Here is a 17,003-nt window from a genome sequence, read left to right on the forward strand (position 1 = left end):
GACTCAGCTTTCCCACTATATGGCTGCCCGGCTGCACTCCCACGCGTTGCCTGTATGGTCCAATCAAATGTTCCGTTAGAAACATAATCAGTCAGTTAAACCTCCCATCAGTCCTTCACTGGGACCCCAGTTCAGAGCCCGTTTGCGGCCGTATCCGGTGGCAGGGCGGAGGGTGGATGTCCGCCGTCAGATTGTAATGATAATAAATTAAGTTACACAAAAAGTCGGAGCCCTGGAGCGGTGCGGTGCTGGAGTGGGTGGCGTACAGGAAGAGGGGATGATCAGGGAAAGGAGATGCGTGCGAGGGGACGCTGGCTCACCCCTGCTGGACTCTGTGCCCAGAACGTGCTCCGTTCTGTCTTACCCCCCTGTCCTGGAGCTATTTCCATCAGCTCCCGAGGCACTGTGGGACTGAACATCCTTCGCCTTTCTTACCCCGGCAACGCTGCGTCAGCTGATCCCGCTGAGCGGCGAGATCAGGGCCAGTCAGCAGGCATCCATCACTGACCCCGCCCTCGGGCCTGTCTGCCAGCGCTCGCATGGTCACAGAGGAAGACGGGACCTCGTGTGAACCTCCCCGTCCTCCTGCAGGACTCCCCAGCTTCAGTTCTGGGAAGATGGATGAAGCTGTGAGGGGAAAATGCTTACGCAAAAAAAGCCATCTGTGCTCTTCCTGCAGCGCTCTGACTGCCAGAGTAACACTGAGTGTAACGCCATCTACTGCAGCCTGGAACACAGGACACCAACAACTGCCTGCATGAACTAGAGATTATTATTATTATTATTATTATTATTATTATTATTTGTTGTGGTAGAATTAATACTAATAAAAATTATTATTATTATTGTAAAGTATAACTGCAAGCATTCATACACGGGGTCAGTGCCAAAATAAAGCTGTGGCCAGAGGGATGTACCCGTTACCACTGTGTCAAGTTTCATAGGTCTCACCAGGGCTTGACATTAACACCCGTCACCCACCAGATGGGGGTAGAATTCATTACATTACATTTATTCAGCAGACGCTTTTATCCAAAGCGACGTACAAAAGCGTATATCATGGTCATTGGACAACTACTAAACACAGGTTTAATAAGGTACAATACTCATTTCTTACAGCTATTTATAGCCAAGAACACTGTTCAGTTCACGCAGTGAACATTATTCTGACCTAGTGAATTCGGCAGTGGTGTGTAGTTTAGTGACACTCCACCAAAGGAATCTGGCTAATAGCATTTCCAAAATGGCTGCAATCAAAGATGGCAGCAACAAATAAGGTACAGATATGTGTTCCAGATGTTGAAACTTATCACTAAAGCAAGCTTTAAATGTCTAAAAGACAACAGTGATTTTTCATGAATTAAAAAAAATAATATTGTGCCCTATAGCGCCACCATGTTACTCCTGGGCAATACTTTAGGGATGGGCTCAGAGTTTTTAGCATGTTTGCGATAAGCCTCACCCATATCCATTTTTATTGGCTTATTGCTGCCATGTTTTTTGGAATATCAGTTTTCTTAATAGAACCTGCTTCCATCAAACACCGCAGTCAACAATGTGGGAGTAGATATTTTTAAGGTTTATCAGAAAATTCTAAATCGTGTGAAAGACAATAGCCTGGGCAAAATTGTTCATTAAGGCATATTTGTTGCTCAGGACAAGACAAATCTAGCAATATGAAGTTTATGTCAGTATGTTGATCAGGCTGGGAAATAACCATCTTTAAATTTGTAAAGAGTGAAACATTGTTTATTAATAATAATAATAATAATAATAATAACACGAGGGTTCCAGCACTTTGTGCTTGGACCCCTAATAAATAAATAAAGGATGTGGAGCAGGTGTATGACTGACCTGGAAATTGGACAGGTGTATGGCTCACTTGGAGATCTGGCAGGTTTCTGACTTGCCTGTAGGTGGAGCAGGCTTCTGTTTGCCTCACTCTTTCCTCCCCACGTTCATCAGGGGCTGCTGGAAGCCCGGAGATGCTGTGAAGGAGATAGATCTGCTGGATGTAGAGCGGATCCTTGACCCGTCAGCAGACCCAAAGCCCTGTGTTCCGTGTGCAGTGGTCTCACACACACCTCTCCTAATGAATCTCCTCTCATAGCAGTTCAGCTCTAATGATGCCCATGCAGTGAGGTCAACAGCAGTGTGCCCCTTGTCTGTTCGCAGTTTTAAATGAGCCAGCTCAGCCCACACACACATTTCACATTTTCTGTTTCTGACATTAGCAATGCTCAGCTCTGCCCATGTTTCAGTTCTCCCTGTTTAGTGTAAGCCTTCTTTACCGTGTCTGTGATGATGCTCACTTGCGATAACTTGGATCATAATTCCTTTACGCTCCTCATGCACCGTAGACACGCTATCAGAGATATTTACTGAATCACAGCCAGTGACAGTCACTATAGGTTCTCTGTAGAGAGAGAGAGAGAGAGAGAGTGAGAGTGAGAGTGAGAGTGAGAGTGAGAGAGCGAGAGAGAGAGAGAGAGAGAGAGAGAGAGAGAGAGAGCAGTCCCTTTGTTACATAGATGTTGTCCAGATACCTGATGTGTTCATCATCATTGACTACCTCCACTGGGATTTTTCCTTCCCTACTGGCAATGAATCCGTCTTCAACTCCTGCACAGACCACAGTGCTTCCCCTTCGATTGCCTTGAGTGGAGTATAATTGGCATATTAGAATGTTTTCTTTGACTTTTACAGGGATCCATTTGCTCATTTCAAAGATATTACTGTACTTAAGCGACTAACTTTTTTTCCAACATATTTGCAATATTTGGCCAAAAGATAGCGAATTAAACGTAATTGCTACTTTCATAATTTGGCATTTGCACACCTACTGACTCCACTTCATGTTTTGATAATTAGGGCACTCCAGTTCAAGTGGTAGAATTTTGCTTAGCAGTCTCCTCGACATCTCTTAAATAAATGGGCACACGCAGGGAATATTAATACGATTTTTCCCTCTTTGAATAAATCCTGCTTCCAACAATACGCTATAGTACACCATACCCCAAATATAAGGGTGACTGTATACAACTTGACAGGTGTCCTGACGTGACAGAATCATTCTCTTTGTAAGCTGTCATGTTTTGATTTAGCTTAGCTAAGCTTAGCAACCTAAGTTAATCCAATTGATCAGTTTTTGTCTGTCTAATTCGATCTTTGTCAGTGCCATCTTAAAATGTCCAGTAACATTATGCCAATCGAATATGATATAAGATATGCTCTCTAAAATAAGCCAATTATTCAAATTGTGTTCATTTTTGAGATGCTCTGCCAAATGTGTTCTTTCTAGACGTGGAGGACTCATCTGCATGGTCTGTACTCATTCAGCTGTTCTATTTGACAGGCCCTTTATGTTAAGTTTCATTACATTACATTACATTTATTTAGCAGACGCTTTTATACAAAGCAACATACGAAAGTGCATGTCATGATCATCGGACAACTACAAAACACAGGTTCAGTAAGGTAAAATACTCATTTCGTACAGCTATTTACAGCCAGGAACACAGTTCGGTTCAGGCAGTGAACATTATTTTGACCTGAATTATGCCAAGCCAAACTAGGGAGAAGAACAAGCTACAATATTAGGACAAATACAAATGACAAAAAGTGCTGGAATGGGGTACATCCCCACACCCAGAAAGATCAGGTGCAGTGACAGAACCGATGTGCATCCGAAGTAGAAATATTATTTGCATTGCTATTTTTTCACCAGTCCCCAGCAGTAGATTTGTTCTCACACCCCCCTCCTGCCCCCAGCAGGACGTCCATCTCCACATTCCCTCCCTCATACTGAGCACTCCTGGAGCTACTGATGTGCAGTCACATCAATGCCATTCATGTGTGTTTACTTAATGCGCATATCTGTACCGCTGAATTTCCCACATCTGTTGCAAACAGGTTCTGTGGTGCTGTGTGCCTGTGTGCGCATGGGCTTGCGTGCGTGCGTGTGTGTGTGTGTGTGTGTGTGTGTTGTTGCGTTGTGTGTGCTGGACCAGAGTCAAGTTGGCTGCCTGTTCCCTGTAAGGGCTGCCATGTGGCTAACAGCTCCCAGCAGCCTCCTTTCCTTGTGTTTTTTCATCACGGCTACCAGATCAGCCATGCGTCTGTGCCAGAGCTGTGACAGCACTGAATGGGTCATTAGGGACGGAAGCTGGCATTGGTTTGGCACAGTTAGGGACAGACGCTGTTATTGGTTGGGCATGGTTCGGGACAGAGACTGCCATTGGTTGGACATGGTTAGAGACAGAGACTGCCATTGGTTTGGCACTGTTCGGGACCGATGCTGCCATTGATTGAACACAGTTTGTGAGGGAGGCTGCCATTTACAGAACATGCTGTAAATAAGAACAATAAAGAGGGAGAGAAGGAGATCTGAATAGAGAGCAGAAAATCTCCATGATGTTGGAGACGATGCACGTCCCAACGCCTGTCAGTCACACATGGGAACTGTTATACAACAGTCACCTCTCCCCTTAACACACAACTGTTACTTCTCCCCTTAACACACCACATTCACCTCTCCCCTTAACACACAACATTCACCTCTCCCCTTAACACACCACATTCACCTCTCCCCTTAACACACAACATTCACTTCTCCCCTTAACACACAACTGTTACTTCTCCCCTTAACACACCACATTCACCTCTCCCCTTAACACACAACATTCACTTCTCCCCCTTAACACAAAACAGTCACCTCTCCCCTTAACACACACCAGTCACCTCTCCCCTTAACACACAACATTCACCTCTCCCCTTAACACACAACATTCGCCTCTCCCCTTAACACACAACATTCACCTCTCCCCTTAACACACAACATTCGCCTCCCCCCTTAACACACAACATTCACCTCTCCCCTTAACACACAACATTCGCCTCTCCCCTTAACACAAAACAGTCACCTCTCCCCTTAACACACAACATTCGCCTCTCCCCTTAACACAAAACAGTCACCTCTCCCCTTAACACACTCTCCCTGGCATTACTGGAAGGCCCAGAGGCTGAGGTCTGTGCTGATGAATAAGCTTTTGGAGTTCCTGTCGTCGAGACGTTCCCAGGTCGAAAAGGTAGTTTATTGCTTTGGGGCGGATGGAGGAAGCAGAGAGAGGCAGCCCCCCTGGAGCCTTGGAGACGGCTGTGTGCACGCATTGGCTCCCTCCGTCATCTAGGGATTATTGTGATGAAGGGAAGTTGAGCAAAACGCTTCATCTCATCCTCGCTCAATATGTTTTGGAACACTTTATTTCCCAGCCTTTGTCTTGCGTTCAAGGAGATTTTCCAATGCAGGCTGGAACTCGGACGGAAAACGCGCGCAGGTTGCCAGGTTGTTCTTCAAGTTGCAAAGGAAACGGGAGAGAAGTGGTGCAGTGTCTCATGCGCAGAGCCAGGTGCCTCAGCAGGGCCCACACAGGAGGGGAGCAGAGCCATATGCTTGTTTCCTTTGTTTGACTGGATGATGATATTCTGGAGGTGCTTTTGTCTAAATCCTTTGTTTTTTGGATTGATTACCTGGAACCCGGCTAGATTAAGCTTTGGTAAATCAACAGAAAGCACTCAGAAGTAGAAGCTGATATTTCACTATCTCCTATGAACACACTATTTCAGTGTGCCGTGAAATAATCCCATAAGAAGGATTATGTGCAGGAAAAAAACAGCAATTAAATTCTTGGAAAAGCAAACTTGATTTTCATAATCATGTAGTTTTTTTAAATTATTCTGTATTTGTCTCCTGGTGCCTGTCCATTGGTATTTCATACCCCTGTCATAGTGGAGGTTCCTCAGTAAATACTAATGCAGTGCAGAGTGCTGGACTGACTGGCCATGAAGCGAATGTGAAACCCTGTTACTTTCTGACCCTCTTCGTTTCCCGCCAGTCTGGAGGGGTCGCCTGTCTGCCAGGTCAGACGAGCCGCCCTGCGTCCCGCACGCTCATCAGTGGAGAATTCTTGTGCTCCGAAAAAGAGTTTGAATCTTTGCCTGTTTTCAGGTCCTTTCAGCTGCAAGCATTCTACATGCTCAAATGTGTACATAGGCTGTAATGTTCTGACAACCCATAGCAGGGCGGTCAAATCTCTTTCTTTAAAAGAAAATTTAGAACATGGTAAATATGTGAAATTTGACAGGCACTTTGTTTTAGCACAGAACAGAAAAAAAAGATTATGTATTATGCACCATTGTCTGTTCATTCTGTTTATCTGCTTGGCAGACCCATGTTTATCCAGTGCTTACATGAGTACCTGTTATCCATATTAGTAATAGCTGGGTACTAAGTGAAGTTGAGTATCTTTAGGTACAATGACAGTGCTCTGTTTCAAGCTGTGCTCCTTAAACACTGCACAGTGCTTACTCCCACCTGTTTGGTAGGCGAGGTATCCGACAGAGCTGAGACAGACCCCCCACAGGGCCTGAGAAATTTCCCCAAAAAATGCATTTTACAGCTCTGTTGACAAGTATCAAGTACTATATTTTACAAGCTGTGTCAATTCAAATATGTTAGGCCCAGAGAAAACCTGTTTAAAAACCATATGAAAAATGCAATCCTTCCATACAGGAAGTAACCCCACCCCCTTCTCCCCATTTCAACAAAAAACATCTGGAGGTTGTAAAAAAAGGTGTAAAGAGGCTCTGAAAATTTACAGAGATTGTACAGAGGTTCAGGACTGTGTGTTATACCCTGTTTTTCTGTTGGGTGTTGATAAGACGATCAATCAACAGCAAGGCTTTGCGATTTCCATGTAATTGACAAAACCTCATCGCATGCTCACATATGTAAGTGGTATGACCTTGCTGCTGATTGGCTGTCTTATCAACACCCAATAAACAGTGGTGGCATTTTGAACCCGGAAGCATTTCACGTGGCCTCTGAAGTTTTGGTTGGATTTATTACCACATCTGGTATAATTAGAGGAAAAAAAGGCAAAAAGAAAGGCAGTACACCACATGGTGGCGACTGCTATGGCGTGTGATAATGTCCGCTGCAGTATATCACCCAGCCCTAGTTGTGGTGCTGGGCACCGTAGAAGGCTCTCCTCCACAGCACTGTACTCTAGGCACGGATCATGAGAAAGTCCCCGGCTCTGTGCTTTTGCCTTGGCTGCACACCAGGGAAAGGACTTTAAAAAAGCCATGCATTGGATCTGATTTGCTTCCAGATTTTGGGGCAGAGCCGCGGTCCTCGTGCTGGAGGCCTCTTCCGCTCAGGCTGCCAGCCGTTTTGGGCCAGTGTGCTACAGCCAGGGGGGGGGGGTCAGTGCTGCTGCCCAGCGCTGGCATACGCAGGGGTGTTTCTGTTTGTTTGGGTTTGCCTTTGGCCGCACATTCAGAATGCAATCATGGCTTGATGACTCGGCGTAAACTGCGTAATACTTACGTTGGGCCACCAGTTTGCCTCCCCTTTTTTTCCTGCGTAGTACTTCGCCAGCTAGAGGTCGCGATAGCCTCTTTGTCAAGACCCTTCTCAGACAATTATCCCATTTGCACCACCTCAGTAATCTAAGTTGATGAAGTAATTGCCACTAATTAGGCACAGACGATGACGGACAGCGATGTTCACAAGCAACACTCGCGGGTTAGATATGGTTTGATTACTTACTACCGTGGACATGCTACAGTATTTTTAGTTGTTGTACACGGGCATGTTAGGTTTTATTAGAAGCAATGGGAAATGCCCAAATTGAAAATGAGAGCAGTTAAATAACATTTAACTTGCACAAAAAAGTTTTTTTTTTTTTTTTTTAATTGATGATTCAACTAATTAACTAATCATGGTTTCCAATCAAGACTTTAAGTAGAATCAGGTGTCTTAGTGTTGGACTAAAACAAAAACCTGCATTAACCTGCATTCAGTGACCTAAATTAACCATGTAATCAGCTGCTTTAACTGATCAATTTCTGCGCTACTCAAGTGCAGAGTAACAATGAAAGCCAGCAGTCCCTGCAGCTCTCCAGGACCAGGAGTGAGGACCACTGCCTCAAAGACATGCTTCCATCCATGATCACGCACCTGACTCTCCCCATATTAGACCAACTAATTGTTTTTTATAAATGCCTCACTTAGAAACTCAGTTGTATGATTAGCCACTTGACTTGTTGGAGTGCCTATGGGGACACCCTGGTGGATAACCATTCAAGTACAAGTTTAAAGCCCTGCAGGTCACATGGTGGAGACAAACTGGCGGTCCTATCTATGTGTAACACATAAGAACGACATGACAGTGATATAACAGTCTCATAGATTATTCACCATGTGCTATGACAGACCATAGTAGTGTATAGCATAAGTAATAACTGTTCATCTTCAAATTATTTAAATCACGCACACCTTGTTGTGGTCATGCATCAAATTACAATAACTGTTATGGTGATTTATACTTGCATTACATTGCTCCTGTAATTATTTGAAATTTTTTAACAGAATCACAATGCAATCACAATATGCAATATTCACAGAACATTATGTTAAGCATGAATTAACACATTATGAATACTTTATATGGCTGCTATGTCGTTATTATGTTGCACTTATGAATATGTAATGTACACATTCTGAATATAAGGTTCTCCCTGTGAGATTTTAAAATGAGTCCTGGTTTTGAGCACAAAGAACAAGAGGCAGTCTTTGGAACGGGTGTAATACATCCTGATCTTTCCTAGGCCCTGCTCAGGAGTTCGGTAGAACAGGGGTTGGTGTCTTTGAGATACATGTGTACAGCTGCAGGAGTAGAGAAGTTTGGGGGGGGGGGGGGTGCAGCTCCATTATCCATTGTGCCAGAGCAGCCTTCCAGCAGCGAAAATAACCCCTCCGTGTACCAAACCTCTCCATCATTCTCAGTGGTAGCGCTGCAGGCGGTGACTCCAGAGAGGTGACGGCAGGACATGTCTGCGCTGTGACATCACTCCTCCCAGGTGTTACTGCCACACGCCCACTTACACTCACCAGGGAACCGGGAGTCTCAGAAATGCCTCATGTCTCTCGCAGAATTTACTTGTCTTGATTTTCCCAGGGCATGTTGAGCGCTAAATTTGCCTCAGTTCTCTCGGTTGTTGTATCTGGTATGTCTTAGATGTTTCTCTGATATGTTCCAGGCATGTTCTAGTCATACCTGTGGTGTTTCTTATGGTGATAATGTGGCGTTTCTTACCTCACCTGTGTCTTTGTTGTGTCTCAGACACAGGGCCATTGTGAGGACAGCGATAGTCATAAGCATGTTTACAGAGCTGCCTCTGCTTCTGTTCAGCTGTGTGGTAGCTGTCCATTGTCAGAAGCTGAATAAAGCATGGTAGTGACCACCATGGGCCCATCCCACACTGGGGGGCATCCTTCCTCTTCCCCGGCCTGTGTCTCAGTAAACACAAGCAGCAGGCTGGAGCAGGTGCTCATTGGCCCTGAGTAAAGCAGGGTGTGGCTCTGTGGTCCTGGCGGCAGTCCCCGGAGTGAATGGCACTCAATAGCCAGTCAGGGCACACTGAAGCTGTGGCTGTTGGCCTGGGTAGTGTGGGGGGAGGACGGCCATGCAGGGACATGATGTCCAATGTGGGGGCTCAGTGGTGCGTCTGCCTGTGGGGCTGACTGGCTGTTGTCTGGCGTTTTATGACCCGTCGGATCGGCTCTCTGTCCCGTCCCCAACACCACTGTGCCGTCCTTCACTGCTGCTTCGTTCTCAGGTTGTGTTTACTTATTTATTTATCCGTCCCCAACACCACTGTGCCGTCCCTCACTGCTGCTTCGTTCTCAGGTTGTGTGTTTACTTATTTATTTATTTCAGTCTTTTTTGTGCTAAACCACATGTTCATTCTCTGATTGGGGACGTTCTCGGAAAATAAATGAAAATGTCAATATCGCCACCCTCCCACCACCTGAAATTGATCAAATGTTGCCATGTTGTCTCTTCGAAATCAATTGCTCTAATTTTGGTTGTCTGGCGGCAGGAGAGAGAGGGGAAAGTATTCTACGCTGCTGCATGCTCTGAGCTCCGAAAGGTGCATGAATGCATGCATGGGTGTGGAGTGAATATCACTCACAGTGAAGAATATTGCTGGTGGAATGAGAGTAATTTTTTTCTTCATCCCTTAGAGGAAACGCTTTGAGAACGATGCGTGCGCATTTTCCATGGACTGACCTGATAGATCTTCAAAGGCGCTTATTTAACACCATTTTGAAAAATATTGTATGCCTGCTTTGTAAAAAAAAAAAAAATTACTGGCCATTGGCAATACTGGAATTTTACCATATAAATAACGGTAACAAGCATATGGCAGCAGGCTGTATATGTAACAAATGTTAAATGTATTATGGTGTTCCACCATAAGTAATACAATCATTTACATTTCAGCTGTTTACAATTTCGTACCTTCATTATTTTACAGACTTTTACTGTAAAATTCACAGATCATTTTTTACAGTGTGAGATTGAACAATACTCACAAAAGCAATTAATGTTTCAACAGTTCTGTGGTAAAGTAATTACAAGAAAGCCGCTTGAACTATTACAGATGCAGAATGAGAAATGAAACCTTTTATTATGTCTTTAGTAAAAATCCATTGTGAAGACAAAGAAGAAAATGTTGGAATATAATTAAGGAAATACACTGAAGCGGATTCCATGAGCATTGCAAGTTGTAAATTGGTGAAAAGTGTGAATCACGTTTATTATTGCTGGAGTAAATGGCTGTGTGTAAGTAAACATAAGAGGGTGTTCCTTGGCAATGTCTGGCAGAACGTTTAAGACAAATGGCTAATATCCTGCATTGAGAGTGCTTTGTTTTCTCAAGAACCTGACTGGAAGAAATGTGGCCAGCTTCCTGGCTGCTTGACGCAGGTTTCAGCGACTCCAGACAGTCTTCCTTTGCTTGAGTCCGACGCTCTTTTTAAGATGAAACCCAGAGATTCAGACAGTCAGTATGTTTTTCCAGCATAGTGCCCAAGTATATTGTTTTTCCCATTTCAAAAATGTGCATCAAATATTGTGGACATGTCCCAGTGAGCAAAAGACAGGGTCTAGAGGTCTAAAGGGGTTGAAGTGTATGCTGAGAAACGGTTTGACATAAACTGACTCGGTTAACCCAAATATAGCTCAGGTTTTACCTGGATACATCCTAGTCAGCTAGAATGCCTTCACCTTTCTACCATATGTAGCCAGGTTTTCACCTCAAACACCTAGATGCTGTTTCACCAACTTTTCTCCACAAAAATGTTCACTGGGGTAGCTTCATTTTTTCCTTCGCCATGCTGGAGTACCGCGTGAGGTTAATGTGTGAATAGCAGGTTCCCACTGAAGTCTATGTACGTAAGGCTCACTTAGCTTTCATTAACCATCAGACTGGCATCATCTCTTAAAACACACATTTTGACATTTATTTTATGTTGCTAAATCGCTTTGACATCTGCCTAATGAGGTTTTTTTGGGTGCTGTGATACTGAAGGTTATTTCTTTATTTATTTGCTATAGCTGTCATAATGGCTTTGTTTCCATAGCCTGGCATAACGCCGACTTTGGTCGTTCTGAAACTGACAGTGTATGAAAGGAAGAATGAACAAGAGGTTGTGTGTTCCTTACAGAATCTGTCAGTCCATTAGATTATTCCGGGCTCTGCGCATGCCCTGGGAGAATATTAAAGCCCCATTTCTTTATTGCTCTGCGGGATTTATAGGGTTTGTTTGTGCTGGGAAGGCACTTAGAAAGGCTGCTTACTAGGCTTTGTGGGTTCAGTGCGCTCCATTTAATTGCTAGGGATCCTGACCCCCCCCTCACCCTTTGTGACTCTCTTGTTGCATTCTTGTGTGCGCACACACACACACGCGCAGTGTAGCCTCTGTGTCTCTTTCCTTTCTCTTGTTGTTAATTTAATCAGTGTTTCAGTGCATGTTGTTTGCATAAGCGCTTACATAAGCCCACCCCCCTCCCCACAAGCCTCCGTGAAAGGGAGGCCACATACTGTCTTCCTCTCTGTTCTGTCAATGGGAGTACATTGTACTAAATCATCCTGCTCGGACATGTGCGTATCTGCATACGTGAATTTCACTTTTTAAAAAGCATGCGCACACATTAAATGAGAGAGTGATTTAGCCTTTTTTTCATTTCCGATCGCTAAAGCTTTGCTGGGAGCCGACTGCAGCTCCAGGCTTCCCATCTGAGATGCGACTGGATGGCATGAGCGCGGTGTTGGGGAATGGCCGGAAACAGTGTGAGAGACGGGGAGGAAGGGTGCGGGAGAGAACCGCTGTGCCGTCTGAAGTCCTTTCCTGATGCGCGGAGAAGAGACACAATCTCTCTGACAGCAAATGTCAGCTCAGTTTGCTTCTCAAACAACCCCCGCTAAATTACCGGCAGGGCGGTTTAAATTTCAGCGCTGAAACCTAGCGCTCAAAACACCGCCGTTTGGAACATATCAGGCCTCCTGTCACATCACACTGACACACTGGCAAATAGCTTATGGTAATATTTAAGTATCGCGGATGAGCTCGCTATCGTAATCCCGCTTCCTAGATGCTTGTTTTCAGAGGGACAGCGCGTCTTTGGCCTTCTCCTTTCCTGTCGAGATCTGGGGAAAAGTGTACAGACAAAATGCAGAACTCACATTAAATAAGAGAGCCCGAATTTAAAATCCATACTATCAGATTCCAGTTTTTCTTCAAGTTGAATCGCACAAGAACTTTAATAAGATTGATGTTTTCAAGGCATTTGTAGAAACTTTACCCTGAATTGTATATGCAGTACACAGTTCTTCGAAAAATGAATTTTGAAAAGCATCTCATTCCCTGTCGTTTTCAGCTGGTAAGACTGGAAGCCAGAAAATGCAGAATGATATCTGGCATATGAGTCCAGTCAATGTGCTGCTTTTCAAGCATCAGTCAGAAATAAGTAGATGTATCTGACACATACTGTACAGAGTAATAGTAATAGGGTTTCTCAGTAATTCAGGTGAATCACACAAACTTGCTTTAGGTCCATAATCATTAAAAGGACAAACGATGTCTCCTCTTTCTGATTCGCCTGTTGCATTAAGGGTACACCAGTGTGTCCACACATCACTCCCCTCACTCACTGCATTTCTGACACAATGGCTCATCCTGCTGGTTGCACTGCACATAGCAGCCTGTATTTAACTGACTTAAGTCAGTAGGGAGGCAAGATTTCAGACATGGGTAACCTTGTGCGATTGATCGCCCTCTGCTGGACCCGAGCAGAAAGCAGCCGTGCTGGTTTGTTGGGCCAGTGATCTGTCTTCCTCTGATAGGGATCTGAGGCACAGCAGATAGCCCCTCCTGTCCCTGAGTCCCCCCAGCATTAATCAATGATCCTGAGCCTGCTGGCTTAAAGAGCACAGGCCACTGGCACACACACACACGCACACGCACACTCACGCAGGCACTTACACACACGCACACACACACGCACATGCACGTTCACGCAGGCACTCAAACATACGCACACACAAACATGCACACACGTACACGCTCACACGCACATGCACGCACGCACACACACACACCCGCACACACACACGTACACACTCACACATGTGCGCACACACACATGCACACTCACACATACACACACACACACACAGAGCTATCATGACTGAGTGCCTCATTACCTGCTCATCCTGCCCCATGCTTGACGTGGAGACCATTGCTTTGTGAATTTGTGCGCAGACTTTGACCCAATTCTATTGTGCATCACACACACTCTGATATGCAGAGCTGTCTGAAGTTAACTTTTGCAAATTACAGCCTCTATCTGGGAGCCCACCAATCCCTCATCCCTCTGTGTAAACTACACAGGACTGTGAATGAAGCACAGTCTAAAATAAACACGCACACCGTCACATACCGGGCTCAGCTAAGTGAGCAATGCATCACTTCCCGACGGGTATGCATAACAAGCGTTTGGAATACATTAAATCATTCCTCGTAATATAAGAAGCCTAGCTGATGGATGTAATGCAGGAGTTTTGAAGCGGTGATCAATCCTAAGGTTTCCAGCGCAAACCACCCCCCCCCCCCCCCGCCACAGAGTTAATTAGACAGAGTGAACTGTGTCCAAAGGAGGCCTTTCATCCCACTAACAGCTGGTGTTCCACCTTTGAAGCAGAACGTGTGGAAGGGGCCTGACAGCTGCTTCTGCACCCGCTTCACCACAGACCTGTTCCCTCTCTCCCTACACTGCACACACATACACACACACACATACGCACATGCACACACACATACACACACACTCATACACACACACATACACACATGTACACACACATACACACACACACACAGATACACACATGCGCACACACGCATGCGCACGCACACGCACACGCACACATACACACACACATACATGCACGCACACATACACACACACTCCTATACACACATACACAACTCTCTCACAGGTAGATATTCCTTCACACACACCCACGTTTACTTCTGTACATACTCAAACACAGTCTCATACAAGCGTACACACACCAGACGCACTCTCGCACTTAACATATAAATGGATACACACACATCTTGCACATACAGTGTGTAAGGCCATGGATGCACACATACACATAGTTGGATGTGTATGGCACAGTTAAGCAGGTGAGGTGCTGAACTTCCTGTTCCCCATTGGTTACATTAGTATGCATGCAGCCTGAGTCTGCAGGAACTGTGCTGTCTGCACTATGCGCGGGGCTGTACTCAAACACACACAAACCTGGTACAAACACACCCCTCAGCCCCCTTTCACCATGCAATTAGGGTGAAGACCTGTACACCTTGTAATACATGACTCACATGAAAATGAGTGGCCACCACTGACTCTGTGTTGTGGCGCACAGCTTGTGAACGGACTTAACTTTCAAGACATTTATCGAGTTTTGAAAAATTTGTTACTTGGTGTTTGTGTCTGAAGTGGTGCACATAGGAAACAGGTGATGGAAACACATCGGCCTTGGCCCACAGCTGGCTCGCTATGAGCACGTGCAATGTGAGCTGAATTGCAGAGTCACAGACACACATGCCAAAGTGCATTATGGGAGGTCAGGCTCACCATTTCTTTGCACATTCTATTGGCCACTTATTTGCCGGGGCATTCTGAAAGTCAAGCCCTGAATATGCTATCGTGGCCTCTGGTTTGTAGGCTGCGCCTCTCTGGAGCATGATGGGAGTTGTGTCCTCCTCCCCACAGGGTGCTGTGATCACGCCAGCCATGGACCACACCATGTCCATGCAGCCCGCCAGCATGATGGGGCCCCTCACCCAGCAGATGAACCACATGTCATTGGGTACTACAGGAACTGTGAGTATCCCGCTCCTCTATAGCTCTGGATGTTAACCCATAATAGACTTAAAATGACTTTTAACCCATAATAACACTTCTTGTATATTACTGCAGTGGAAACTTACATTTCGAGACCTGAGAATCACAGGTCTGCCATTTCTACAGTTCTGAGGTATTGAGCTTTAATGTTCTTATCAGTTCATTGATTTCATAAGAATGATTTCATGATTTGATGAGAGCTTTTTCAGCACTACACATAAAAATGTGAAGAATGATAAATACAGCATTTATTTGTATATAACACATTTTCAACAAAAACTTTGAATTTAAAAACTCAGAACCTTGTAATTCTCATGTGACGATTCGTTTTTTTGTTTGTTTTGTTTGCCCTGGGCTGGCAGAATGGTATCTGTGAAGTGCCTTTGCACCTCAAAGCCACACTAAGCATGTGCGCAACACACCTGCAGGCAGCCTAACTGCTCGTCAAAATGTCTCCCTGGTAACCCCTGAGCTGATCTCCCACGGCTGGTTCTAACCACTGGCCCAGATTAGCCTTGGCTGTTCTTCTTCTGAATGGTCTGGCTGTGGTCATTTTCCATTCTTTTGGAAAGAAAAAAAAAACAGAACTGAGTGTTCCTCTCCTTCCAAACAGCCCCACCCACAGAATTCCCAGAACAATCTGTTTACCAATACATTTGTTAAAAAAGGAAAATAGAAAATGAAATCTCCCTGGCTCATAAGCTCAGCGTGTGCCACACCCTGACATTCATTCCTGTCACTTTCAGAATGTGAACTAATGTTCGCATTAGGAATGCTGCTGTTATTCACTTCTTGGCCCATATGAGGTTCTGGGCTCAGCAGATGGTCTCTTAAGCCCGCTGGAGGTGTGCCATATGTTATTGAGAAAGTGATGCTTTCTTCAACTTGAGCTGTCTTCTAAAAATCAAACGCACAACCTTATTTAAAAATTGTTCTGACATTTTCAAACTGACACTGACGATGCATTAAGGTGAAACTGCACTCTGTCCTTCTCCCCGCATTACCCTGGTGTCTCCAGCGATGTTCCTGTGGAACACAGTCATTACCAGAAGAAGATCTTCACTTTAAGTGCAGCTGCATTGACAGTCTAACATGAAGTATCCTGTTCCATATGCCAGGGTTTAATGTATGCTAGGAATCTGGACCCGCAGCGGAGACGTCTCCCGTACCCTATAGGGTTTCGGAGGCAGCGGGATATCTTCTGTGCTCTCCTGTCTCGCCTCTACAGGAGGTCATAGAAGAATTGTGTGTGTGTGCGTGTGTGTGTGTGTGTGTGTGTGTGTGTGCGTGTCTGTGCTTGTGTGTGTGTTACTTTATGAATATGCTGTCTAACTATAGGCTATTGTATTAGTGGGAGTGATTATAACTCTCACTGACTCAGGGCTGTTGCATTAGTGGTTACAGGAGCTCTCTGTAACCGTGGTTACTTTGTGTTTTACAGTACATGACTGCTGCAGCTGCAGCTGCGCCTATGCAAGGGACGTACATTCCCCAGTACACTCCTGTGCCTCCGTCTGCTGTCCCCGTGGAAGTAAGTCTGACCCCCGACCTCTGACCTCTGAGCTTCGGGTTCTGGGAAGACACGTAATTCAGCTGCACTGTACAGCTGCCAAGTGGCTTATCCAATTCTGGACCCGAGTGTTTTGACACGCCCCGCCCTGTATCAAATGCTGACCG

General features: G+C 45.2%; 1 protein-coding gene and 1 long non-coding RNA gene across 5 annotated transcripts in view; both read left to right on the forward strand.

The window, feature by feature from the left end:
- rbms3 (RNA binding motif, single stranded interacting protein) overlaps positions 1–17,003 on the forward strand; it is a 290,727-nt gene that overhangs the window by 270,623 nt on the left and 3,101 nt on the right. For all 4 annotated transcript variants that reach the window (XM_035411964.1, XM_035411956.1, XM_035411971.1 and 1 more), the window contains 2 exons: positions 15,195–15,305; positions 16,768–16,857. In XM_035411964.1, the coding sequence (XP_035267855.1) occupies positions 15,195–15,305; positions 16,768–16,857 (201 nt within the window). The remainder of the gene's footprint in view (positions 1–15,194; positions 15,306–16,767; positions 16,858–17,003) is intronic.
- Positions 2,490–10,212, forward strand: LOC118224513. The gene is made up of 2 exons (XR_004764661.1): positions 2,490–9,684; positions 9,756–10,212. It is a non-coding gene; the product is annotated as an uncharacterized LOC118224513 (long non-coding RNA).

The sequence above is a fragment of the Anguilla anguilla genome, chromosome 1 (genome assembly GCF_013347855.1).
Source record: "Anguilla anguilla isolate fAngAng1 chromosome 1, fAngAng1.pri, whole genome shotgun sequence".
In the NCBI taxonomy this organism is placed as follows: Eukaryota; Metazoa; Chordata; class Actinopteri; order Anguilliformes; family Anguillidae; genus Anguilla; species Anguilla anguilla.